This window comes from Pristis pectinata, chromosome 7, assembly GCF_009764475.1.
Source record: "Pristis pectinata isolate sPriPec2 chromosome 7, sPriPec2.1.pri, whole genome shotgun sequence".
Taxonomy (NCBI): domain Eukaryota; kingdom Metazoa; phylum Chordata; class Chondrichthyes; order Rhinopristiformes; family Pristidae; genus Pristis; species Pristis pectinata.
In genome coordinates this window covers 5,723,191-5,746,482 of record NC_067411.1, presented here as the reverse complement: position 1 = coordinate 5,746,482, position 23,292 = coordinate 5,723,191, and the positions used below count along the sequence as shown (strand labels likewise).

General features: G+C 40.4%; 1 protein-coding gene across 1 annotated transcript in view; it reads left to right on the top strand.

Moving 5' to 3' along the window:
• zfyve28 (zinc finger, FYVE domain containing 28) overlaps positions 1–23,292 on the top strand; it is a 151,173-nt gene that overhangs the window by 76,879 nt on the left and 51,002 nt on the right. The window contains exons 6-8 of the mRNA XM_052020596.1: positions 6,571–6,660; positions 10,360–10,461; positions 17,936–19,285. Of these exons, the coding sequence (XP_051876556.1) occupies positions 6,571–6,660; positions 10,360–10,461; positions 17,936–19,285 (1,542 nt within the window). The remainder of the gene's footprint in view (positions 1–6,570; positions 6,661–10,359; positions 10,462–17,935; positions 19,286–23,292) is intronic.

Here is a 23,292-nt window from a genome sequence, read left to right as displayed (position 1 = left end):
GCTTGTAGCCCAAGGGGACTTAGCAGAGCTCATAGTTTCATCAATATCACATCTTCTTGCTCAACTCTCCCGCACTGTGAGACCAGTCATAAATTGCTTTTGTTCATAAGCTTTCTTTGTTCCCAATGCAACAATGCTGAGCTCTTAATGCATTAGTACTTTTGAAGAGCATATATTGTAGTACGGTTTTATGAAATGAAAGTGAATGTGAACTGCTGAAAACGCTATCATTTGTTTACGATTGCCAAGCACTTCAGGAAACTCTGCTCTCTGTCCCATTTGGAACTGTGGGTAAGTAAGGCTCCTGTGGTCAAGATTGCATTGCAGCTCGTCATCATTGATATGCTGAAGATTTATTCAATTAATTTGGGGAGGAGAATCGAAAGAAACATCACCACTTCATTTCCGTTCAGAAAGATTTGTGGTTAGTCAATTCCCTGGCGATTAAATAAACTGAGTATGGTCCTTCTTGGGAAAATGGCTTGTGGCCTGTGAAATATTAAGCTTCTTGAGCTTTTTGACTTTTAACTAGTTTTCTTTCTTTACAATCTTCACTGACTGCCTGGAGAACTTTCCTTATCAGATTTATTTCTTTTAGTAGCTTTTCGAATTGCGCAGCAAGAACTACCATATTTCAGAAGAAGATGACGAGCAAGCAAATTATGAAGTCAAATCATCTCCTGTGTTATCACAATTGCATTGGAGCCCAGCATATAAAGTAAAATTTAACATGGTAGTTCTGAAATATCATGAGAGCTAAGATTAGAGGCAATGCAGTGATGATCTCAACTGGGACTAGGTTTTTCAAGACTTGCACAGAAGCAATGGGCAGCCAGATTTGGAACTTAAACTACAAAGCTTCAAAAGAATAATGTACTCCCAAGGAATTGTTTGACAATGTTTTTGTAGCAAATAAATAAGCATTCCGACTGATTAGGGTGAAAATCAGAATGGAATGGATAAAGCAAACTTTAATTTACATTTTCCTTTTTGTTCTCAAATAAAGCTCAAGCAACCAAATCATGATCAGCAAGGTACAAATAGCAAAATAAAAATCACCAACCATGCATTTTTAATTGAATTAAATCTGTAGATTAATCTCGATTTTTTTTTTGTTTTGGCACTGCAGTGCTCTGCATGAGATCTTTTGTGTATGTTTGAGTGGGCAAATGGACTCTAGTTTAACGTTTCCTCTAAAAGGCAACAGATGTCTTCTACAAACCCACTGACTCCCACAGTTACCTTGACTACACCTCTTCCCACCCTGTCACTTGTAAGGACATTGTGCCCTTCTCCCAGTTCCTCCTCCTCCTCCACCGCATCTATTCCCATGATGAGGTTTTCCATTCTAGGACATTAGAGATGTCCTTTTTCAGTAACTGGGGTTCCCCTTCCATCACCATCAATGCTGCCCGTACCTGTACCTCCTCCACGTCTGCCCTCACTTCCCACCCCCCAATACATAGCAGGGACAGAGTTCCCCTTGTCCTCACCTACCACCCCACGAGCCTCCGCATCCAACACATCATTCTCCACAACTTCAACAGGCTCCTACCACCAGGCACATTTTCCCCTCACCCTCCCTCTCTCTGCATTCCTCAGGGACCGCTCTTGCTGTGACTCCCTTGTCCACTCGTCCCTCCCCACTGCTAAATACGCCCCCCCCCCCCCCCCCCCCGGCACTTATGCCTGCAACCTCACCAAGTGCTACACCTGTCCCTACACCTCCTCCCTCACCACCATTCAGTGTCCCAGACAATCCTTCCAGGTGAGGCAACACTTCACCTGTGAGTCCCAGGGTGTCATTTATTGTTCCGGTGCTCCTGGTGCAGCCTCCTGTACATCGGTAAGACCCAACGCAGATTCGGTGACTGCTTCATCAAGCACCTTTGCTCCATCCACCGCAACAGCCAGGACCTCCTGATGGCCACCCACTTCAATTCCACATCCCACTCCCATACTGACATGTCTGTCCATGGCCTCCTCTACTGCCACATTGAGGCCAGACGCAGGTTGGAGGAACAACACCTCATGTCCTCATATTCTGGCCTTGGGAGTCTCCAACCTGATGGCCTCAACATCGATTTCTCTAACTTCTGGTAACCCCACCCCTTCTATTTCTTTCTCTTCCCCTTCTTCCCACCACCCCCTCACCACCAACTCTTATTCCTGTGGCTCCCTTCCCCCTTCTTGATGACCTGCCCATCTCTTCTCCTCCCCTTCCCCATCCTTTATTCTGTGGTCCACTGTCCTCTCCCACTGGATTCATCCTCCAGCCCTTTGCCTCTTCTATCACTCCTCAGCTTATTACATCTTTTCCCCCTCCCTCACCCACTTACCTATCCCCTGCCTGTGTGTGCTCCTCCCCCTCCCCCCACCACCTTATTCTGGCTTCTGCCCTCTTCCTTTCCAGTCCTGATGAAGGGTCTCAGCCCAAAACATTGACTGTTTACTTCCATCTATAGATGCTGCCTGACCTGCTGAGTTCCTCTAGCACTTTTTGTGTATTGCTCCAGATTCCAGCATCTGCACAATTTATTGTGCCTCAATGTTAAACTAGAGTCCATTTGCCTGCTCAAATGTACACAAAATGGAAAGAGAAGAACTAAATGCAGGACAGTTATTGATTGGTTGGTCCTAAACATTCATCATCGTAGTTGAGCAATATAGCTTCACTGATTATAACAAACAACCTTGTATCCTCCGAGGACTCGAGGACAATGCCCAAGATATCTCTATCTGTATATTAACCAAGAGTTTGAATGAATATTCTAAAAGAAGAGAATTTTCAACATCTGAACAACCTTTTCATGTTAATTAAACCAAGCTGTTGATTATCCTAATCCCATGTGCCCATTCTGTTTCCAGATCTTTTTCCCCATCACTCACCTTTCTAACCTGTAAGTATTAGCATGGTATCTTCAATTCGTAATTCTGATACCTTATACCAGGCTGTCAAACCTCTTGTGCAAGATGTTTTTCAAGATTTGATCTAAGTCTCACAGCTTTAATAGGAACCTTCTTGCCTTTTAACAGTGTTTATTTTTAATCCTAAACCAGTTTTTCAAATACCTGCTACAACTTTACTTCTGCCCTACATGATCAGAGAGATTAAGCAATTCCATGTCAGTTGGAGACTTGTCTATTCCAGTCTTCCCCTAGTCAGCTCATGCAGAACTATACTCCATCTACCTGGTGTGGACATCCTTTCACCCCTCACTGACTCCCTAACTAGCAACTACTTCTGGCCCCTAAAGACTCTCATTTCAAAATCTCACCTTTAGTGCTCGCACTCCTTTAGCTCACCTTCAGTCTCTTTAACAACCTCCTGAGAAATTCGCAATCCAGGAATTTGAGTCTCTTGTGCTTTTTTTTTTGATGAACTTGGCTGTACCACTGACAGCTATGCCTTCAATTCTTCAAGTCACTGCTTTTAACTTCTCCCTTAGCCTCAACTTTTTAATTGCTCCCCTTTTAACACTGTTTAAAAAATCTATCTCTGGACAAATTTTAGGTTACCTTTACTTCGATCTTTTTTTTCCAAACAAATTTGGTTGTTGTTAAGATGTTGTCTGCATTAAAGCTTCCTTATAATTGCACATTGCTGCAATTATGGCCCTAAAAATACATGGAGGGAATTTGGTGCAATGGGTTCAGATCTTTGTACTTATTTTCATGTAGCATTTGGGTGGACTTCTTTCTGAAGATCTTCCCGCATAGTTAAAGACCTTAGTCATTGGTGTAACTGCCGTCGTTCATATTTACTGTGTTTAGCTCCATCTCTGCACTCCATTGAGATGTTTATCTCCTCATGTAATCTCTATTCTTTCTTAATTATTATGCCTTCTAAATTGGTTTTGCAATTTTGATTATACCTATTGTGCCCATGTCAAAACAACTTGAATAGAAAACTCAAGGGGGCCTCTGAGACTTAGTACAATGCACTTCCTGCAAATTAAAAACAAAACTCATTTGCATAGAACTAGAAAACAAGAGTCTCTCTGGGACATAATTAAAAATAAAATCAATTTGCACTTTTTCTTGCTTACTGTTCCACGGTTCTTTTATCTGTGCATCATAATTCTCTTTGTACGTTGATTGATGACTGATTATTTTTTCCCCCCCAAATTCCTAACCCTGGTTGGTCAGAAGACCAGATGGATCTTCACCGCTCTTGCTCTGCTGTGGGCAATTAATTAATAATTATTCCATGTTATATTGCTCATTGCTGGTTATATATCTCTTGAGTCTAACTCTTCTTAACATTATTGTTTATTTTTGTTGAATTGCACTTATTTACCTTGGACACCTTATCTCCCACCATCAGTCTGTTGTGAAATTTTTCAGGTTGATCACTTTTATTTCCTCTCAGATGAGCTAATTTTCCAACATGGACTTCCATTTCTCTGGGTGTATTTTTCATGAGGAACTTGGGGTGAATTTATCTTAACTCATTGAACATAGAGCAGTACAGCACAGGGAACAGGCCCTTCAGCCCATGGTGTCTGTGCTGACCACGATACCAAATTAAACTAAACCCATCTGCCTGCATGTGATCCATATCCCACCATGTTCACGTGCCTGTCTAAATGCCTCTTAAAGCCACCGTTGTCTGCTCCCATCACCACCCCCAGCAGCATATTCCAGGCACCTACCACTCTGTTTGAGAAAAAACTTGTCCCACACATTTCATTTTAAACTTTCCTTCTCTCACCTTGGTTATGCCTTCTAGTATTAGACATTTCTGCGCTGGGGGGAATAAGACTGATTATCTACCCTATCTACTGCCTCTTAATTTTATAAACTTCTGTCAGTTGGCCCCTCAATCTCCTAGAGGGCTTAGCTTTAAGATGCGAGAGGGTGTTTAAAGGGGAGATGCAGGGCAAGTTTTGTTTGAGTGGTAAGTGCCTGGAATGTACTGCCAGGGGTGGAAGCAGATACCATAGTGGTATTCAAGAGGTTTTTAGATGGGCACATGATGGTTCTGTGCAGCACACCCTCTTTAGTTGGAAAAACTGCCCGTGACACTGGAATGCAGCAAGTGTTTAAAGTTGTCTGTGCTATAAATACAAGAGGGTATATGTAATAATTCTGTTTGTGTTATTCTTGCCATACTTGTTTGCTCTATGATGACTTAGAATGGCATTTTCCTGAGGCTCGTATAGTTCCTGTTTCAATGGAATGAAGCAGAACAATGGTTGGTTGCTATCCAACTGTCTGTTGTGGGAAGGAATGGGTTTGTTTTAATAAGTCCTGCACTGTTTGCTTTAAATCAGCACTTGTAAAGACCATAAGAAAACTGAACTGGGATACATTCCAAAATTTTGTATGCTTCTTATCAACTTATCGCTAACCAATTTTTTTTTTGATAGGAGATGGAGACTACTTCCAATCTGATGCCGCACAATAAGGCTGTTTTATATCTCGAGTGAATATTGCTATTCAAATAATTTTAAGTACTTGAGATGGAAAAAGAGGAAAACTTACTTAGTAACAAATTAGTTTGAATAGAGAAGAGTTGAAATTATCCAAGAGAGAAAAATTATTGTGCCAATGTTGGAACAAACTAATTTAAAAATAAAACCATTGACGTTTAATATGTAATAAAGTTTCCTTGCAGTTTTTCAGACTTGTTGACAAATGTGTTTGGCTGATACAAGTTTGGGAGGGAAAAGTTTATTTAGTGAAGGTCTTGCCATACTTTTCTGATGGCCTAAAGCATCTTGTGTATTGAATTTCATTGAAGTATGTTTGCTGTTACAAAAACAAATGTGAAGTACTGTGCAATAAAATGGCACAGACTGCAGAGGGGTGAATAACCAACTAACTGATCTCCCATTTTTTTTTCTCTCTTGGGCTAGGGATGATGCAATTCAAGGGGTGGTGAATTATTGGTCACAACACAGGCCTAGCTTCCTGTTTCCCTTTGGATTGTGACAGGCAGATTGGCAGACTGAGCCTTATTTACTAACATCTCCAAAGAAATTAAGTTTGCATTTTGGGGAAGGAGAGCTAAATGAATTTTTAAAGATAATTGTCTTTATGTAATGCATTTCGTGGTCTTGAGTCACCCCAAAGCCCTTGCTGTCGATGATTATTTTTGTGAAGCATAATCACTATTACAATTAGGAACCACAGTAGCCAGATTACAAACAGCTAGTTCCCACATACAGCAATGTGATAATGAGCAGTTTCTGAGATGCTGATTGATTTATAATCTGGGCCCTGGGGATAACTACCTGCATCTTTTACAGGATTAAACCATGGGATCTTTTATGCCCACTTGAAAAGGCAAGTGGGGGTTCAATTTAATGTTTCAGTTGAAAGTGAGGACTGCAGTGCTGCTTAAGCACTGTATTGAGAGGTCAGCCTACATCTTTGTGCTGAAACCTCTGGCTTGAACCCACAATCTTATCAGTCATAAACTGGCCACAACCAACACTTGAGTTACTTGGTTAGGGTTGGTGTAGTTTCTGTTGGTCGACCATTGTGCATTGGCACAATCTTCATGATTGCTCTTTATAAATTACCTATTATGTTACAAAAATCTAACTGTGGAATTATCTGTAGGGCCTTAAAGCTTGGATACCTCACACAAGATTTGATTGATGACTACGAGCCAGCATTAATGTTTACAATTCCTAGACTAGCCATTGTCTGGTAGGTATCTTTTTAAAAATACACAGACATTTTTTCAATGACTTCAAGTTAATTTTATGAAGTGCTAATTGTTGCTATTTTGCATCCATTTGGGAAAGTTATAATTTAGTCATTTGCATAACATGGTATTACCAACTGTATCACATGGTAGTAAGACCAGATTTACTGGAAAATAAAGATTTTTTGCAACAAATTTCAAATTATCGTGTTAGGTGTTAGTACATTACAATGCATCAGTCTCTTTATCCAACAACAACAGTTTGAATTTGGATAGTATCTTGCATGTATTAATTGACCACAGCTGGGTGATCCAACCAGCAGAATTAAAGACCTGTTCTTGGAGATGAGGAAAAATTAAATGTCTTTTTCTACACCTTTTATACCTTTTTAACATCTTGTACAAAGCAATAGTGGCAAATGAGTTGGTCGTAGATGCTCACGTGCCGCATGCTTAAAATATGGTGCATCTCAATGTCCCAGAGGAAGACAAAATGCAGTGATACATATTAAATATTTCTGTTGTTACTAAAACAAATATTCTCTTCACTGCCTGCTATTAAAACTGCAAGTTTAATTATTTTTTGGCTTAGGGTTGCATTTTGCATGTTTGCATTTTATTTTTATTTGTGCACACAATATTACAGTGTAGTCAGACAGGTACTGAGGTCAGTCAGGTGATAGCACACAAACAGTTAACTTGAGCTCCTGCTACAGCAGAAGGGAATTGAATGTAATTGAACTTGAACAGATCATTGAGAACATAGAAAAACAAATACAGCAGATGCTTTGAAATATGTTGAAAATACTCAGCCAAGAGAAACGAAGGGTTAATATTTCAGATCATTGTGGAATGGCACTTCTACTTTGCATGTCACAGAAGGATCCTTTTCTGCGGCAGTCTTATTTTTGCATTCATCACACCACTTAAGTTTTAAATTACCAGATGACATTCAGTCTTTTACTGCAAGGCCGTTCCCACTTGAAACTTTGCTGGAGCCCTTGGACTTCAGCCCATTTTTGACTTTGCCGGTTCTTTGAAGGTGTCCAATTTGATCCATCCCACTAATCTCCATCTGTCCTGCATTTTCCCCCCTTTTTGTGTATATTTCCTTTAAAAAGTTCCCTTTCAGGCAGCACCTTTTCAGTTTAACAGAATTCATTGCATTATTTAAAATCTCTCCCTGTCCACTGCAATTTTTTTCTCAATTACCTTAAATCTGTGACTTCGTCCCATACCACCTGCTGGTGAAAATAATTTCTCCTTAGTTACTCTTTCAAAATCCTTAGCATTTGTTCTGGCAGGTTACCAAATTGAGTGTGCAATACCGTAAAGTCTTTCTGTTCCACTGCCTGGAATCCTGTTCCCTTTAAATGAAGGGTTATCATTTTGCATTGCTGCATTAAATAAAATGGCATTAATCAGCATGCATGTGGTATGATATGGATTTTGTTTGTGCTCTGCAGTGATTGCTTCTCCTATTATAGCCAAATTCTGATTTCATTAGGCTCAGAACTAAAACACTGATTAATCATGAAATCCATTCAGTGAAAGCTCCAGCTGCCTTAACACATACCCAGCTGGCAGTGTTTGAACTCTTAGTTATGTTGCAGGGAACATTTAGACCCCTTTATATCTGGCTTGTCATTAATCAAGTGCATTTTGCTTCTTGTTTCCATTTGAACGGCCAGTGTAGCTATCCTTTTCAAAAAGGACACTGATAGAAAATTGGCATCCCAAATGTTTTGTCTGGATTTTAAGTTCCCAAGTGGATAGGTTTTGTGATGAATCTTCAGTACTTAGCAATGTGCTGAGGAACCCTACTGCTGCATTATGACATGGTGAAGACTGTATCATGCACTTCAGTTGACAGTCTACCATTTGGAATTTGTGAGCATGAACGAATGGCCAGTAATGTTTTAGGATGACTAAAACAATGTTGACCAAGTTGATTGGTTTCAGCAAGTATGTTTGTGTTCTAGGACTTCAATTCAGACAATTTATAGCAAGAGGGGTGAATTCGGATCTGAGGGAGATAAAAAGATGATGGCTTGTAGCTTCCCAGTATTTAGTGAGTCATTGAATCAAGCTATAAGTTGAGTTGACCCCTCTCAGCCAAGAATGCCCTCAGTGTCAGTTGCAGTTAAGACAGAGTGTGGGTGGGATTTTGAGTTTCTGCTCATGATAAATGTTTATTGCCCCTCTGCTATTAATTGGAGACAGGGTCAGGCTGAGCTGGACAAATATCCCCAAAACACTGATTGCTTAGATGCAAATTGCCCATTTCATTGATGATCTGCAAGGTGGCTCCTTCCTGTGGAATAGCATAATTTACTGGATTCATTTTTGTGGGACTTCAGGAAGGGAAATGAGGTAATTGGGAAAGCAAAGCTATATTGGTTTATTATTGTCACTTGTACTGAGGTACAGTGAAAAACTTGTCTTACAAACCAATCGTACAGGTCAATTCATTACACAGCGCAGTTACATTGGGTTAGTAGAGAGTGCATTGATGTAGTACAGGTAAAAAACTAAGAGTATGGAGTAAAGTGTCACAGCTACAGAGAAAGTGCAGTGCAATAAGGTGCAAGGTCACAACAAGGTAGATCGTGAGGTCAGAGTCCATCTCATTTGTATAAGGGAACCGTTCAATAGTCTTATCACAGTGGGGCAGAAGCTGTCCTTAAGTCTAGTGGTACTTGCCCTCAGGTTCCTGTATCTTCTATCTGATGGAAGAGGAGAGAAGAGAGAATGTCCTGGGTGCGTGGGGTCTTTGATTATGCTGGCTGCTACACTAAGACAAGGAGGGGAGGCTGGTGTCTGTGATGTGCTGGGCTGTGTCCACAACTCTCTGCAGCTTCTTGCAGTCTTGGGCAGAGCAGTTGCTGTACCAAGCCACGATACATCCAGACAGGATGCTTTCTATGGTGCATTGGTAAAAGTTGGTGAGAGTCAAAGGGAGTCATCGGAGTCATGTGTAATGTTTAAAGAACAGTTCTGAGGAGGCTTGAAGAATTTCCTCCACCACCCCCTTTGTTGGATAACATGACCCTAGAAGTCAACAAAATGAAAAAGGTGTGGAGTTATTGTGCTCAGAGTTAAGCATGGAGAATTCAGTTTGGGGTGTCCAACAAAAAATGGTTGACAACGAACAGCTCTGGTCTTTTAAGCAGCAATGCCAATGATGTACATAGAGCTCTGCCAACACATGCAATGCACATCCATTAAACATCTGTGCATGACATGTTTTGTTCAGATGAATATGAACATGACCTGTAAGTGCGTAGGCAAAATTTTGATTTTTATTCAGAAATCAAATCTGCAAAGCAAGCACTGGTAGGGAATATCATCAAAGATTATTAGCAGCTTAGCATTTTATATTAACAGAGCACTTCAAATTGCTCTGCCAAGATTTTCAAGGTTGTCACTGTTCATCCATTTGAAGATCTCCTGCCACTTGAACAATTTACTGCAACTAAAACATAATGACACAAAATTCTTATGTAAACCTTTTTGCATAACCAGTTTGTTCAGTATGTTTTTGGCTTCCAGCTGAATGCATTGCCCCTAACTATAGGAGAAAATGTGTAGGACATTTAAATTTGCTGAACTAACTTGTTCAAGTAAAATGTGACACTTTGGAGTGTTTTTCTTAAACTAACTTCTAATGATCTTTTTTCTCCCCCAAAATATTTTTGAAGTGGCTTATTGGTTTTCCCGGAGGGGCCTTTGAACTTGGAACGCAAGCCAGAGGACATGTCCGATCTATTTCGACCATTTCGCACTTTGCTGCAAAAAATAAGGTAGGTTAAACAACAGCTTTCATTTCTTATTAATGATGCATTGCTAACCGTGCCATTGAAGAGCCCTGGTAAAATGGGAGTCAATGGGCATGAAGGAGTAAATATTTCACTAATCGGAGTCGTACCTCTACAAGGAAGGTGGTGGTTGGTAGACTAAGATTGCAGCCCCAGAGCATTGCTGAAGGGGTTCCCCAAACCCACATACTTCACATCAATATCTGCAGCTGCTTCATCAACCTTCTATCAAATCAATAGTGGGGATGATTGAACCAGGTCTCAGAAAATAAAGTACTATAAGGAACAGTAATATAGATCTGTACAATTTGGAAGGCAGTCTGGTAGTAGTAGTGACTTTGTCCTCTTTGGTGGTAGTGGCCACCAGCTTTTGCTTGGTGGTGGTGCTCTTGGAGTAGTCTACATGAATAATTGCATTGGGTTTCGTTAAAGGTACATTATGTAGCCATCGTGTGCACTGGTAGAGGGAGCAAATGTTTATGGTGGTGGAATGGATACCAATCAAGCAGGCTACTTCATCCTAGATGGCGTAAGCTGCTTGAATATTCTTGGAGCTGCAGCCATCCAGGCATGTGGAGAATATTCCATCACACTCCTGACTTGAATTTTGGAAACGTCAGGAGGCAAGTCATTTACCTCAAGATACCCAGCCTCCGACCTGCTCATGTCAATGGTGTCTGCCCAAGATGTCATGTATCAGTTGAGTCATTCTGACCTGTTCTTAATGCCACAGTAATGTAGCTGGTCTAGTTGAGTTACTGGTCGGCAGTGTGTTGATTGTCCGGTATTTGGCTATGGTAATGCTATTGACAGGCAGTTAAATTCTCGGTAGTTGCAGGATGTGGCATTCATGTTACTCACCTTTTATCAGTCCATGCTTGAATATTGTCCAGGTTGTCCTGCATGTAGGTATGAGGCATCGCTAGAGATTCAAGGCACCCCACCACTACCTCAAAGAAATTTAGGGATTGGGCAATAAGTATTGGCCTTGCCTGTGATGCCTATATGTGGTAAAAGAAGATATCTAAAAATTGATTTATTTTTAAATGAAAGTCATCTGATTGAGAACAGAAACTGAAAAACTGATCAGAGTCATATAAGCACAGAAATGGGTCCTTTATAGGCCCAGGCTATACTGATCTCATTTTGCAGTGCACGACCCACAGTCTTCTATGCCCTTGGTGATCTTTGAGATACTACTTAAATATTGACGGTCTCTGCCTTCACCACCCCTCAAGTAGTGCATTCTCAATTCCAAACACCCGCTGGGTGAAGAAATTGTTCCTCGGACCCCTTATACACCTTTTTCTCCCTTGTGTTCAACATCTGCCTTCTGTTTTATTTACCACTACTAAGTGGAAAAGTTCCATATGATTTATCCCTCAATATTGTATAGTTCCATCAAATCCCCGAGCTGTCTCCACTGCAAGGAAAACACATCTGATCTCTTCAGTCTCTCCTCATAACTAAAATGCTCCATCCCAGGCAACATCCTGGTGAATCTCCTCTGTACTCTCTCTGGTATAATCATACGCTTCCTATAATGTGGCAACCAGAACTGCATATAGTATTCCAGTTGTGGAATAACCAATACTTTATGATAAAACCTCCCTGCTCTTGTATTTTTTGCCTTGCCTGATGAAGGCAAATATCCTGTATCATTTCTTCACCTTGTCGACCTGTGTGGGAACCTTCAGGTATATTTGGACTTGTACATCAATGTCCCTCTGTTGCTCAATACTCACTAGGGATCTGCCATTCATTATTCATGCCCTAGCCTTATTAGTGCTCCCAAAATATATCAACACACACTTGATAAGATTAACATCCATCTGTCCATCTTATCAACAAGAATACAAGAAGATAAGAGTAGGAGTAGACCATTAAGCCCTACAGGGCTGCCCCAGTGTTTACTATGATCATGGCTGATCTACGCTGGCCTCATCTCTTCTGTGCCATTTCTCTATACCCCTCTATTCCCAAATCTATCAAATATTTATCCACCTCTACCTTAAATACTTCTAGTGATCCAACTTCCAGGGCAGAGAGTTCTAGAGATTCACCACCCTCTGCAAGAAGAAATTTCAGTTTTAAATGACTAGCCCCTTGTCTAGTATGTCCCCTTGATTGAGACACTCCAGTGAAAACATTCCAACATCTACCCTGTCAAGCCCCCTTAGAATCTTGTACGTTTGAATAAGGTCACTTCTAAACTCCAAGGAATACAGGCCCAAACTGTTTAGTCTCTCTTGTTAGGACAACTCCTTTATCTCAGGAATTAGCCTGTGAATTTCCTCTGTATTTCCTTCAATGTTCCCTATCTTAGGTAGGCAGACCAAAACTGTACACAGTACTTAAGGTAACAATGCACCAAAAATGTTGGAGGAAGTCAGCAGGTCAGGCAGCATCTATGGAGGGAAATAAACGGTTGATGTTTCGGGTCACAACCCTTCACCGGGACCATGCTTAAGGTGAGGCCTCACCAACGCCCTGTATAATTGCAGCAAAACCTCCCTATTTTTAAACTCCAACCCCTTTGCAATGAACACTAAAGTAGTGTTTGCTGCCTTAACTACTTGTTGGACCTGCCTGCTAGCTTTTTGTGATTGATGCACTTGAACACCTATCCCTCTGTACTTCACTCGCTGTCTCTTTGTCCATATAGATAATCCTTTTGATTTCTCATACTGAAATACTTCACCACATTAAACTCCATTTGCCAGTCTTTTGCTCACTCAATATATCTGTATCCCAATGCAGAATCAGTATCCTTAACACACAATGCCCTTCCACCTATTTTCGTGTCATTGGCAAATTTAGAAACCTTGCATACTGTTTCTTCCTCAGGTTATTAATGTAAATAGTAAACAACTGTGGGCAAGAACTGATCCTTGGAGTACTCCACTAGTCGCCTCCTCCAGGGCTCATTTATTCCAACTTTGTTTTCTACAGGATAGCCAGTTTTCAATCCATTATGACACACACTTCCTTTGAAACTATGGGCATTTAATTTATGCATCAGCTTCTTGTGTGGCACCTTGTCAAGTACCTTTTAGAAACCTAAATACACCACATCTACTGGTTCCCCTCTATCAACTCTGTTACATCCTCAAAGAATTTTCATGAATTTGTTAAACATGGAAACATGTTGACTGGGTTTAATTAAATTCATCTTTCCTAAATGATTAGCTATTTCCTCTTTGATTATTGACTCTAGCATCTTGCCAATAATAGTTGCTTGAACAGGCTTTTAGTTTCCTGCCTTCTGCCTTTCTCCTTTTTTCAAAAAAGGGAGTCACATTGGCTGTTTTCCAATCTTCTGGTATCCTCACCAATATCATTCTATAGCCTAAGGCTACCTCCCTCACTTCTACAACACCTGTTTTCATGTCATTTGCGAACGTATTGATCATGCCTCCCACTTTCCCATTCAAATTATTTCTCTGTAATGAGTTCCAGCACTGATCCCTGTGGTGCACCAATGATCACAGGCTGCCACTCAAAAACAATGTTCCATCCTCTTCTGCCTATTTCCAAGCCAATTTTGGATTCAATTTGCTAACTTGTCCTTTCCCTTTGGGGCAGTTTCCCATGTGGGACATTACTGAAGTAAATTGGTAAATGGTTTATTATTGTCACATGTACTGAGGGACAGTGGAAAAACCTATCTTGCATACCATTCATACAGATCAATTCATTACAACGGTGCATTGAGGTAGTACAGGGTAAAACGATAACAGAGTACAGAATAAAGTGTTACGGTTACAGAGTGAAGGCAGACAATAAGGTGCAAGGCCATGACAAGGTAGATTGTGAGGTCCAGAGTCCATGTTATAGTACTATGATAGTTCATGTAGACTATCAACTGCACTGCCCTCGTCAATATAGTCTTTGGAAAAAATTAAATTGATCAGACAGGCTATCGCCTAAGAAAACCATCCTGATTTACTTTTGATTAATCCCTTCCTTCCCAAGCACAGATCAATGTTGACCCTCAGAATTTTATCCAATAACTTCCTTACTACTGATGTTGGATTCACTGCCCTTTAATTACCTGGCATTTCCCTGCTGCCCTCCTTGAATAAGGTACCAAGGTCTTGTCTGATATTACCATGTTTTTAGCTGGGGCCATTGTGATGTTTCAGGAAGAGGATGGGAACTCAAGGTTATAATGCTGCTGCCATTTGCTGCAATTTGAGATTATTGAATTTAAATTCACTAGTTGCCATGATGGGATTTCAACCTCAGTCCAGGTATCTGAACCATCACTTTCCTTGTGCTTTATTCCATCAGTTTTTTCTTTGTCAATCCATCAGAACTGAATACCATACTCCTGATCAGGACTGTGTATTGTGGCAAAAATAGTTTTATATTCTGTTCTTTTAATAACAAAGGTGTACTTTCCACCAATTTATTATTTTTCTTTGTTTGTGACAGTCCTCTGGATCGTCACTCTTCCTAGCATTTCACCATTTTAACAGTGCACAGATCTGCCTTCTGTTGCCCAAAATTGACCTCTCAGTCACAAGCACTGAAATGCATCATTGCCAATTTTGCCTACTATCAGTCTATCCATGTCACTTTGTAACTTCATGCTCTTGCTACTTTGGCAAATCAACAATCCTGGTCTCCAGATATATGACACTATTGTGTTATTCAAGTCATTAATAAATAGAATGGATAAATGAGACTCCAGCATGTATTGTTTTGGGATGCCACCAGTTAGTTGCTTTCAATTCGGGTACATACATAATCTCAGTTCTCCATCATATACAAGTTAGTGGTTTGCTTTCATTCAGATGGGCTTTATTTCTACCTTGCATTAATCCCTATTGAATGCCTATGGAAGTCCAAGTAAATGTTCTGCTGTTTGAGTGACTTCCTCAAAAAAAAAGAAATTGTTTATTACACATAAATTACTATCTAACACCCACATTGGTTCTCCAATGAGCATAAATTTCTGCAAGTGCTCAGTCATACTGACTTTGATTATGAATTCCAATAAGTCGTCGTATTTCCAGTCTGATCCAGGTGGTTTAATTGATAACTCAATCTTTGCAATCCTGTAAATTTATGACATTGGAGGAGTTGAGTTTTTATCTGTAGATGCTGGATAAACAGATGTATAATTCCATACTATATCTCAACTTGATGTAAAAAAAATCAAATGTAATTTAATCTGAAGAGTTAATTTCTGAATCAAGTGAGGTGATGGTTAAACCATGCTATCTCCTTGTATGCTTTCTTTTATGAGGTGGAAATTCAGATCTCAATAGTTAGTCCATAATGGGAGTTTAGTGCTTTCATTTTGCATGCTTTTGTTAGAACCATAGAACCATACAGTACAAAACAGGCCCTTTGGCCCACCATGTTGTGCTGTCCATCAAACCACCCTCACACTATCTAACCCTTTCCTCCCGCATATCCCTCTATCTCACATTCCTCCATGTGCCTATCCAACGAACCTGTCCAATATATCTGCCTCCACCACCACCCCAGGCAGTGCATTCCATGCACCAACCACTCTCTGGGTGAAAAACCTCCCCCTGACATCTCCCCTGAACCTCCCACCCATAACCTTAAAGCCATGCCCTCTCATCTTGAGCATTGGTGCCCTGGGAAGCCATGCCCTCTCGTCTTGAGCATTGGTGCCCTGGCTGTGGTAAATTCTGGTTCTTGATTTATTATTGATGTTCCTGGGAAGTTGGGTGTATTCCTTACTCAACTGATCTGCATTTTTTCATCTGCAACATTAGAGGAGGAAAAATAGGTGTAATTCTGAAAGTTTCCAATAAAACTTGATCTCCCTTGTCTTTTGTTTGGCATCCTTTTGCTGGCAGGTTTTTAAAATCTTCCTTCAGAGTCCTTTGTATCTCTGTTAAACCTGGATTTTCACTTTAACACAAATCCTTTTTACTCTGTTATATCTTGTCTCGTGATTATGGCAGTTTTATTTGGTGAGAAGTGCTCCATCCGCTAAAGAGTGTATATTAGTCCTTCTGTTTTTAATTTGAATTTTGTGAATGTTTTTCACTGTTCATCCCTAGTATTTCAGTATCGGTTTTGTAATGTTGGATCAGCATATCCTCACAATTACATGAATTAATTCTGGATCATTACCTATTACCTTGTACACTATTACCTGCCCTCTTGCTTCTAGAATATTGCCCATGGAAAAGTCCTTTAATTCAACAAATTCACTATATTTCTGACGAACAACTGCTCTTTCCATTCTACATTGAAATACTTGTGTTTTCTACAAGCCTCTGATGCTTTAATACATCCTGTCACAACATTGTTGATATCAGGAGATGCATAAATGGCTCTTGTTAGAGCTTTAAGATTTATCATTTGGATAAGAACCCTGAGTTGTTCATCTACCCACAGTTCCTTTTAACACTTTGTAACTAAATTTTTCTTTTTCACCACTCTATACTTTTAGTATTCTTTATGACCTGAGTTCTGATTTAAAAAGAAATCATCCTTGGGAATAGCTTGTGAGGTCCTCCCCAGCTATTAATTTCAAATCCCTTTTAACCACACTATAGACCTGCCTTTCTTTTGTGTTAATTAGCTTCTTCACATTGATAGTTCCCATTTTATCTTCAACACCTCCTCCTTTTCAAGCATCTGTTTGTTTTGGATTTCCCCATTCAATTTTCTGTTCACGGCCCCATGAAGTGCTGTGCTTTCTTTGCTGTTCTAAGCACCACAGAACAGTTGTATTCTCAGACATTACCACAATCCTTTCTCACTTGATGGCATAGTTGTTGGGAGGAATTGGCTGAAATTGTGTTACGATGGTTCTCTGGGGTTATTAAAACCATTCTGCTTTTGAAACTTCCACTACAAATTAAATAAAGTTGCAAGTGGTAGGTGTTTGTTCCATGGTCGCTTCTTAATCAAGAAATTGAGAGTGGCTGAGTCTAAGTGTGTATTTTGTTTACAGTTCAATGCTTTAATCCTGTTCCTTTATTAACTATCATGAAATATACACATGCAGCACTTGATTTCACTGTAGGTCTGTCTCTCCTTGCCACTGACCACCAAGAGTTCCGTGTACTTATTTTGTACCCACTGGATACTTCTTATCCACTGCACCTTTTGTGTTTTGATGTGAAAACTATTGAGAAATCTCAGCTTGGTGTGCTTTTTATTTGGGTATTGTGTTAGTAAGTGTACTCTGCAGCTTCACATTGGTTTGGGTGAAGCAGCACTTCTCTCTCATTTAATGTGTAGGCAATATGATCTGATGGACCCAACTAAAATGGCATGATCAAAAGCTTCAGCTACTCGAGGAGGCGAAGTACAAAAAGACATCAAAAGGCTTCAACAATTGGAATTTAATTCTTCTCACCTTAAGTTTTATAGCAAAGTTAATGAATTGTTCACATGTGTTGCATTGTGTAATGCCATTTCGCTTTCCCTCAATTCTTGTTTCCCCTTTTTCCCTAATTAGGGACCTTTTGCAGACCTTGACAGAAGATGAACTGCACACACTTGAAAGAAATCTCTGCATATCCCAGGATGGTGAATTTACAGTAGACCCCAAAATACGCTCTGCCATTCCTCCATCTGAAGTTCCTGAAAAACTTGTACAAGATCAACTTTGTGTAAAAGCCGAAAATACGGAAGCTGAACTCGCTTGTTCCATGCAGTATGATGAGGAGGAGCTGGAGCAGCTTAACCTAATGGTTCACAGGGTAGGGGATGAAATGTCATGTCTGCTCTCTCCACCAAGTGTGTGCCAGTCACCAGCTCACAGGCCTGTGTTGAAACACATCTCCAAACCAGGGGACTCTGCAAACTCAACATTTCTTGAACTTTCTGGAGTAAGGCGTGAAGCTGAGGAGGAAGAACGAGTGTTTTTCATGGATGATTTGGATGGAGCAGGTGAGGACTTGGCTGGAACAGATGAACCAGGAGAAGCATTTACTTGGATTGATAATTCTTGCCCACCTAATGAAGGCAAGTTGCCCCTCCACCAAGAGGAGACAGACTCGATAAGGCATAGTAGTCGTGAGGAAACAGAGCAAGCAAAGGAGGTACTGCACAGACCAAGCAATAATGATTCACTACCTCTGCAAGGGCAAGCTAGCCAAAAGGAAAATAACACATCAGAAATATGTTGTAACTGTGTGGATGCAACTGAATCCAGTTCTTACCTCAATGGTTGGAATGCAGGGAGCGATGATATACAACCCAGCGAAACTGCAGAAAAAATAGCTCATAGGACTGGTGGGATGAAAATTTCTGCAACTGTTATCTTTAATCCCAAATCTCAGTGCATATCTTGTTCCTCTGAAGCAGAGCATGCAATAAATTGTGATTCTGGCATCTGCCACATTTCTTCAGAGGAGTCCTCAAATCAAAGCAACGCAGATGTGAAAAATGGAATAAATCTTTGTGCACGCTGCACTGCCCCTCAGGACAGTAGATTTGACAATGGCTTTGTAGATTCTGGGGACTCTGAGATGTCTGACCAACATGAACTGATCTGTACATCAGGTTCACAGGAAAAGTTGGAAAATGAGAGCCCTGATAGATCATGGATAGAAGGAGCCATTAGCAAACAGGAGCATACAAAATCAAAATGCAAGTGCCTGGAACAATCCTCAGGAAAACACTCAGAAGGAGAGCAACAAACAAAAATAGACATCTGTTGCCAGCACCAAAAGGTAGAAAATAGGGCGCAGACAAATGGAGAAAAGGAAAATGCTAAAGTATCTGTGGTAGAAGATGAACTGGAGGTTGACGGGAGCATACAGACTTTTACCAACCCTTTGGAAGACAACAGCACTGAGCAAAGGTAACTACATTTTCCACTTAACTGTTTCAGCTTTAAGTTCATTACTTGTACTGGAAATTATAAACAGTTTGGGTATGTGCTTTGATCAGTATTTTAGTGTGCAGTAAATTATCTTCACTCAAGCAGATTATCTGCACATTACTTTTATTGTTTTTCGGATACTGCTATGAGCAAATTGGCTGTTGTGTTTACTGTATTATAACAGTGAATGCACTTCATAATGACTTTGGGCTATCCTGAGGTCATGAAAGATGCTGCATTACCTCTTGGGGAACAGAGTCTAGGATTATACTACATAAAAAGAAAGCTGCAATACGACCTCAACATCGCCACGCCCAATGTCAGTTTATGACGGCAAAAAACAATGTTCCAATTTGTGTTTATTGAATCCATATTAATATTTTATATTACAGTAAAACTCCATTCAGCTGGAATATCCAGGATTTTGATGCTGAACTTGTAGAGTTTCCAGACTATTCTTTATTAATACTCTTAACACTTTCAATTCAATTTTTTTCGATGTTACACAGTAGAATAATAAATTTTTCAGTGAACCCGATAAGTTTCAAGAGAGCATTGGGGAAACAGAACCAGGTGAGTTGAAAGGGAGCATGAGAATAGCACAGTGGCACAGCAAGTAAAGCTACTGTCTCACAGTGCCAGCAATCCAGGTTCAATCCTGACATCCAGTGCTGTCTGTGTGGAGTTTGCACGTTCTCCCTGTGACTGCATGGGTTTCCTCCAAGTGCTCTGGTTTCCTCCCACATCCCAAAGCTGTTCAGGTTGGTAGGTTAATTGGCCACTGTAAATTACTCCTAGTGGGTATGTGGGTGGTAGAATCTGTAGGAAGTTGATGGAAATGAGGGGAGAATAAAATAAGATTAGTGTAGGATTGGTAGAAATGGGTGCTTGATGGTTGGTGCTAACTCAGTGGGCTCAAGGACTCCTTTCCATATTCTAACTTTAACCAGGGCCCTAGTGTATGAAGAGGAGCTCAGGAATTGGCATCTGGTGAGTCAGACACTGGACCATCAGGATTTCTGAATAGTTAGATAGCAGATTATCAGAGTTCTTCTGTATTTTAAGAGTTAAAGGGAATTATGGCTTCGAGTTTCACCAGTAAAGAATCAGAAGTTCTTTTGGAGGATTACATGTCACTTTTCAGCCTATTGTTTATTCTGGGGTGTTTTCTTTATAGTTGGTTATATTGATGCTAATGAATATTTTTGTCATGATTGAGGATTAATATTTGGCACATGATGCAGCAGATGGAGTGCATGGACATTCAGTTCAAGGTTGGAAACGTCAAATGTCAGTTTGATTTTTTACAACCAGTTGCCTCACAGACAGTGGCTGGCATTGGAGAAACAATTTTATCTGGAGTCTTCACTGATTTTGTACATCCTGAAAAAGCACCGGTACATTTTAAACCGTCACCTTTTTATTGGTTAATTAACCAGATTTCCACTTTCTCCATTTCCTTTCGTATGTACTTTTTTTGTGCATAAGGTAATTAAGCAAGGATGATGAAAGGTAATTGACCTTAAATGTTAATCCTAGTTCTCCCTCCACAGTTAAATAGTTCAAGTGTATCTTTTCATTCCATATTTCTAGCATTTGAAACTTTTTTCTTTTGTAAATGAGAATGACTTGTTGAATAAAATAGATGTGATCAAGATCAGCCTAACATACAAGTAGCTGGAAGCTTGTGTCTGATCATTGGTACCTTAATGCAAACAAAAGACAATATTTTATTTTTATTAATTTGAAACACTGCTAATGGGCAATTTAAAAGAAAATTGGAAATAAGGTGGCTCCAGCCACCACATATTTCATCTTGGACATTTGTCAATTTCCCAGAACCCAACTCCAGTCTATAAACTTTCAAACTGTTGATTGCTTTAACTTGCTTGATTTCTTAAATAATTGGTTTGATGTGAAAATGTGACATCTACCTTCTGAACTTGATCTCAAATGATATGCAGATTGGCCTGAATCAAACTTATCAAGTACTGTTGACTGGGGAATTTAATGTTCATGAGACCCAAGTTATAGCACAAGTTTTATTTGTCCACATCACTCCAATAAATGTCCTAAAGCTATTTAACCAATGTGCTCCATATCCCTTTTATCCCCTTTATCTTTAGCAGTCAGTGGTACATCTCTGAATCAAGGTTCACCTCTTTCTCTATTTGCATCAAACCTTATTAACCATTCTTGTCCCTTGGCTACCTGAAATAATTAACTTGTACCATTCCCCACAATTTTGAAGATTTCTAATGTGATTCCTAAAATGTAATGAAAACAAAATCCTAAATTTAAGGAACTTTTGTGTTGGGGATACAGCTTTGAATAGTCTAGTGAATCTGGAATGTACCTTCACCCAAGTCCAAATATGCTTGTGGTGTGGAACCTAATACAGCATGCAGATCTCAAAATGAGATCTTGCATCAACTGATCATTACCCTTTGGTCTATAAGTTCTATTTTTACTCAAAGCTAAATATCTACTAATTCCATTTTTTTGTCCTTAATGGTTTTATCAACCTGGTGTTACCCTTACTGACCTATAATATTCCTATTCTGTTGCCCTTCTAACCAATTTTAATTCAGTTTACCGCTTTATCAATTATGTATCCCATTCGTCTTACCATAGAACCATACAGCACAAAACAGGCCCTTCGGCCCACCATGTTGTGCCGTCCATCAAACCACCCTCACTATCTAACCCTTTCCTCCCGCATATCCCTCTATCTCACATTCCTCCATATGCCTATCCAACAAACTCTTGAACCTGTCCAATGTATCTGTCTCCACCACCACCCCAGGCAGTGCATTCCATGCACCAACCACTCTCTGGGTGAAAAACCTCCCCCTGACATCTCCCCTGAACCTTCCACCCATAACCTTAAAGCCATGCCCTCTTGTCTTGAGCATTGGTGCCCTGGGAAGGAGGTGCTGGCTGTCTCCTCTTATCTATTCCTCTCAATATTTTATATACCTCTATCATGTCTCCTCTCATCCTCCTCCTTTCCAGTGAATAAAGCCCTAGCACCTTAAGCCTTTCCTCATATTCCATAGGCTTTAATCCAGGCAGCATCCTGGTAAATCTCCTCTGCACCCTCTCCAACGCCTCCACATGCTTCCTATAATGCGGCAACCAGAACTGAACACGGTACTCTAAGTGTGGTCTAACTAGAGTTTTGTAAAGCTGCGTCATCACTTCGCGGCTCTTAAACTCAATCCCACGATTTATGAAAGCCAACATCCCATTGGCCTTCTTAACTGCTCTATCCACCTGTGAGGCAACTTTCAGTGAACTGTGAATATGAACCCCCAGATCCCTCTGCTCCTCTACACTGCCAAGTACTTTGCCATTTACCCTGTACTCTGCCCTGAAGTTTGTCCTTCCAAAGTGTACCACCTCACACTTCTCCGGATTGAACTCCATCTGCCACTTGTCAGCCCAGCTCTGCATCCTATCAATATCCCTCTGTAAGCTCCGACAGCCCTCCACACTATCTGGGATGAAAGTCGAGTTTATTGTCACATGTACACACAGGTGCAATGAAAAACTTACTTGCAGCAGCATCACAGGCACATCGCATCATATAAGTAGCATTCACAAGAAAAACATAAATTAAGCATAAATTATACACTTTCCTTTTTACAAGAAAGGACATAATTAAAACAAAAACACAGTCCATTTTAGCACAGTGATCAGAGTGGTCACAGGGTTGCTAAACTGCAGTGGTGATAGGGTTGTGCCAGTTGGTTCAAGACGGAATGGTTGATGGGAAGTAGCTGTTCTTGAACCCGGTGGTGTGGGACTTCAGGCTTCTGTACCTCCTGCCCGATGGTAGCTACGAGAAGATGGCATAGCCCAGATGGTGGGGATCTTTGGATGCTGCTGCCTTGAGGCAACATACTGTTCCAACAAAGTACATGTAATGCAGATGGATTTTAAGAAGGTAAGACTATCTGCATCACACGCTGTTTGTTTTGCCG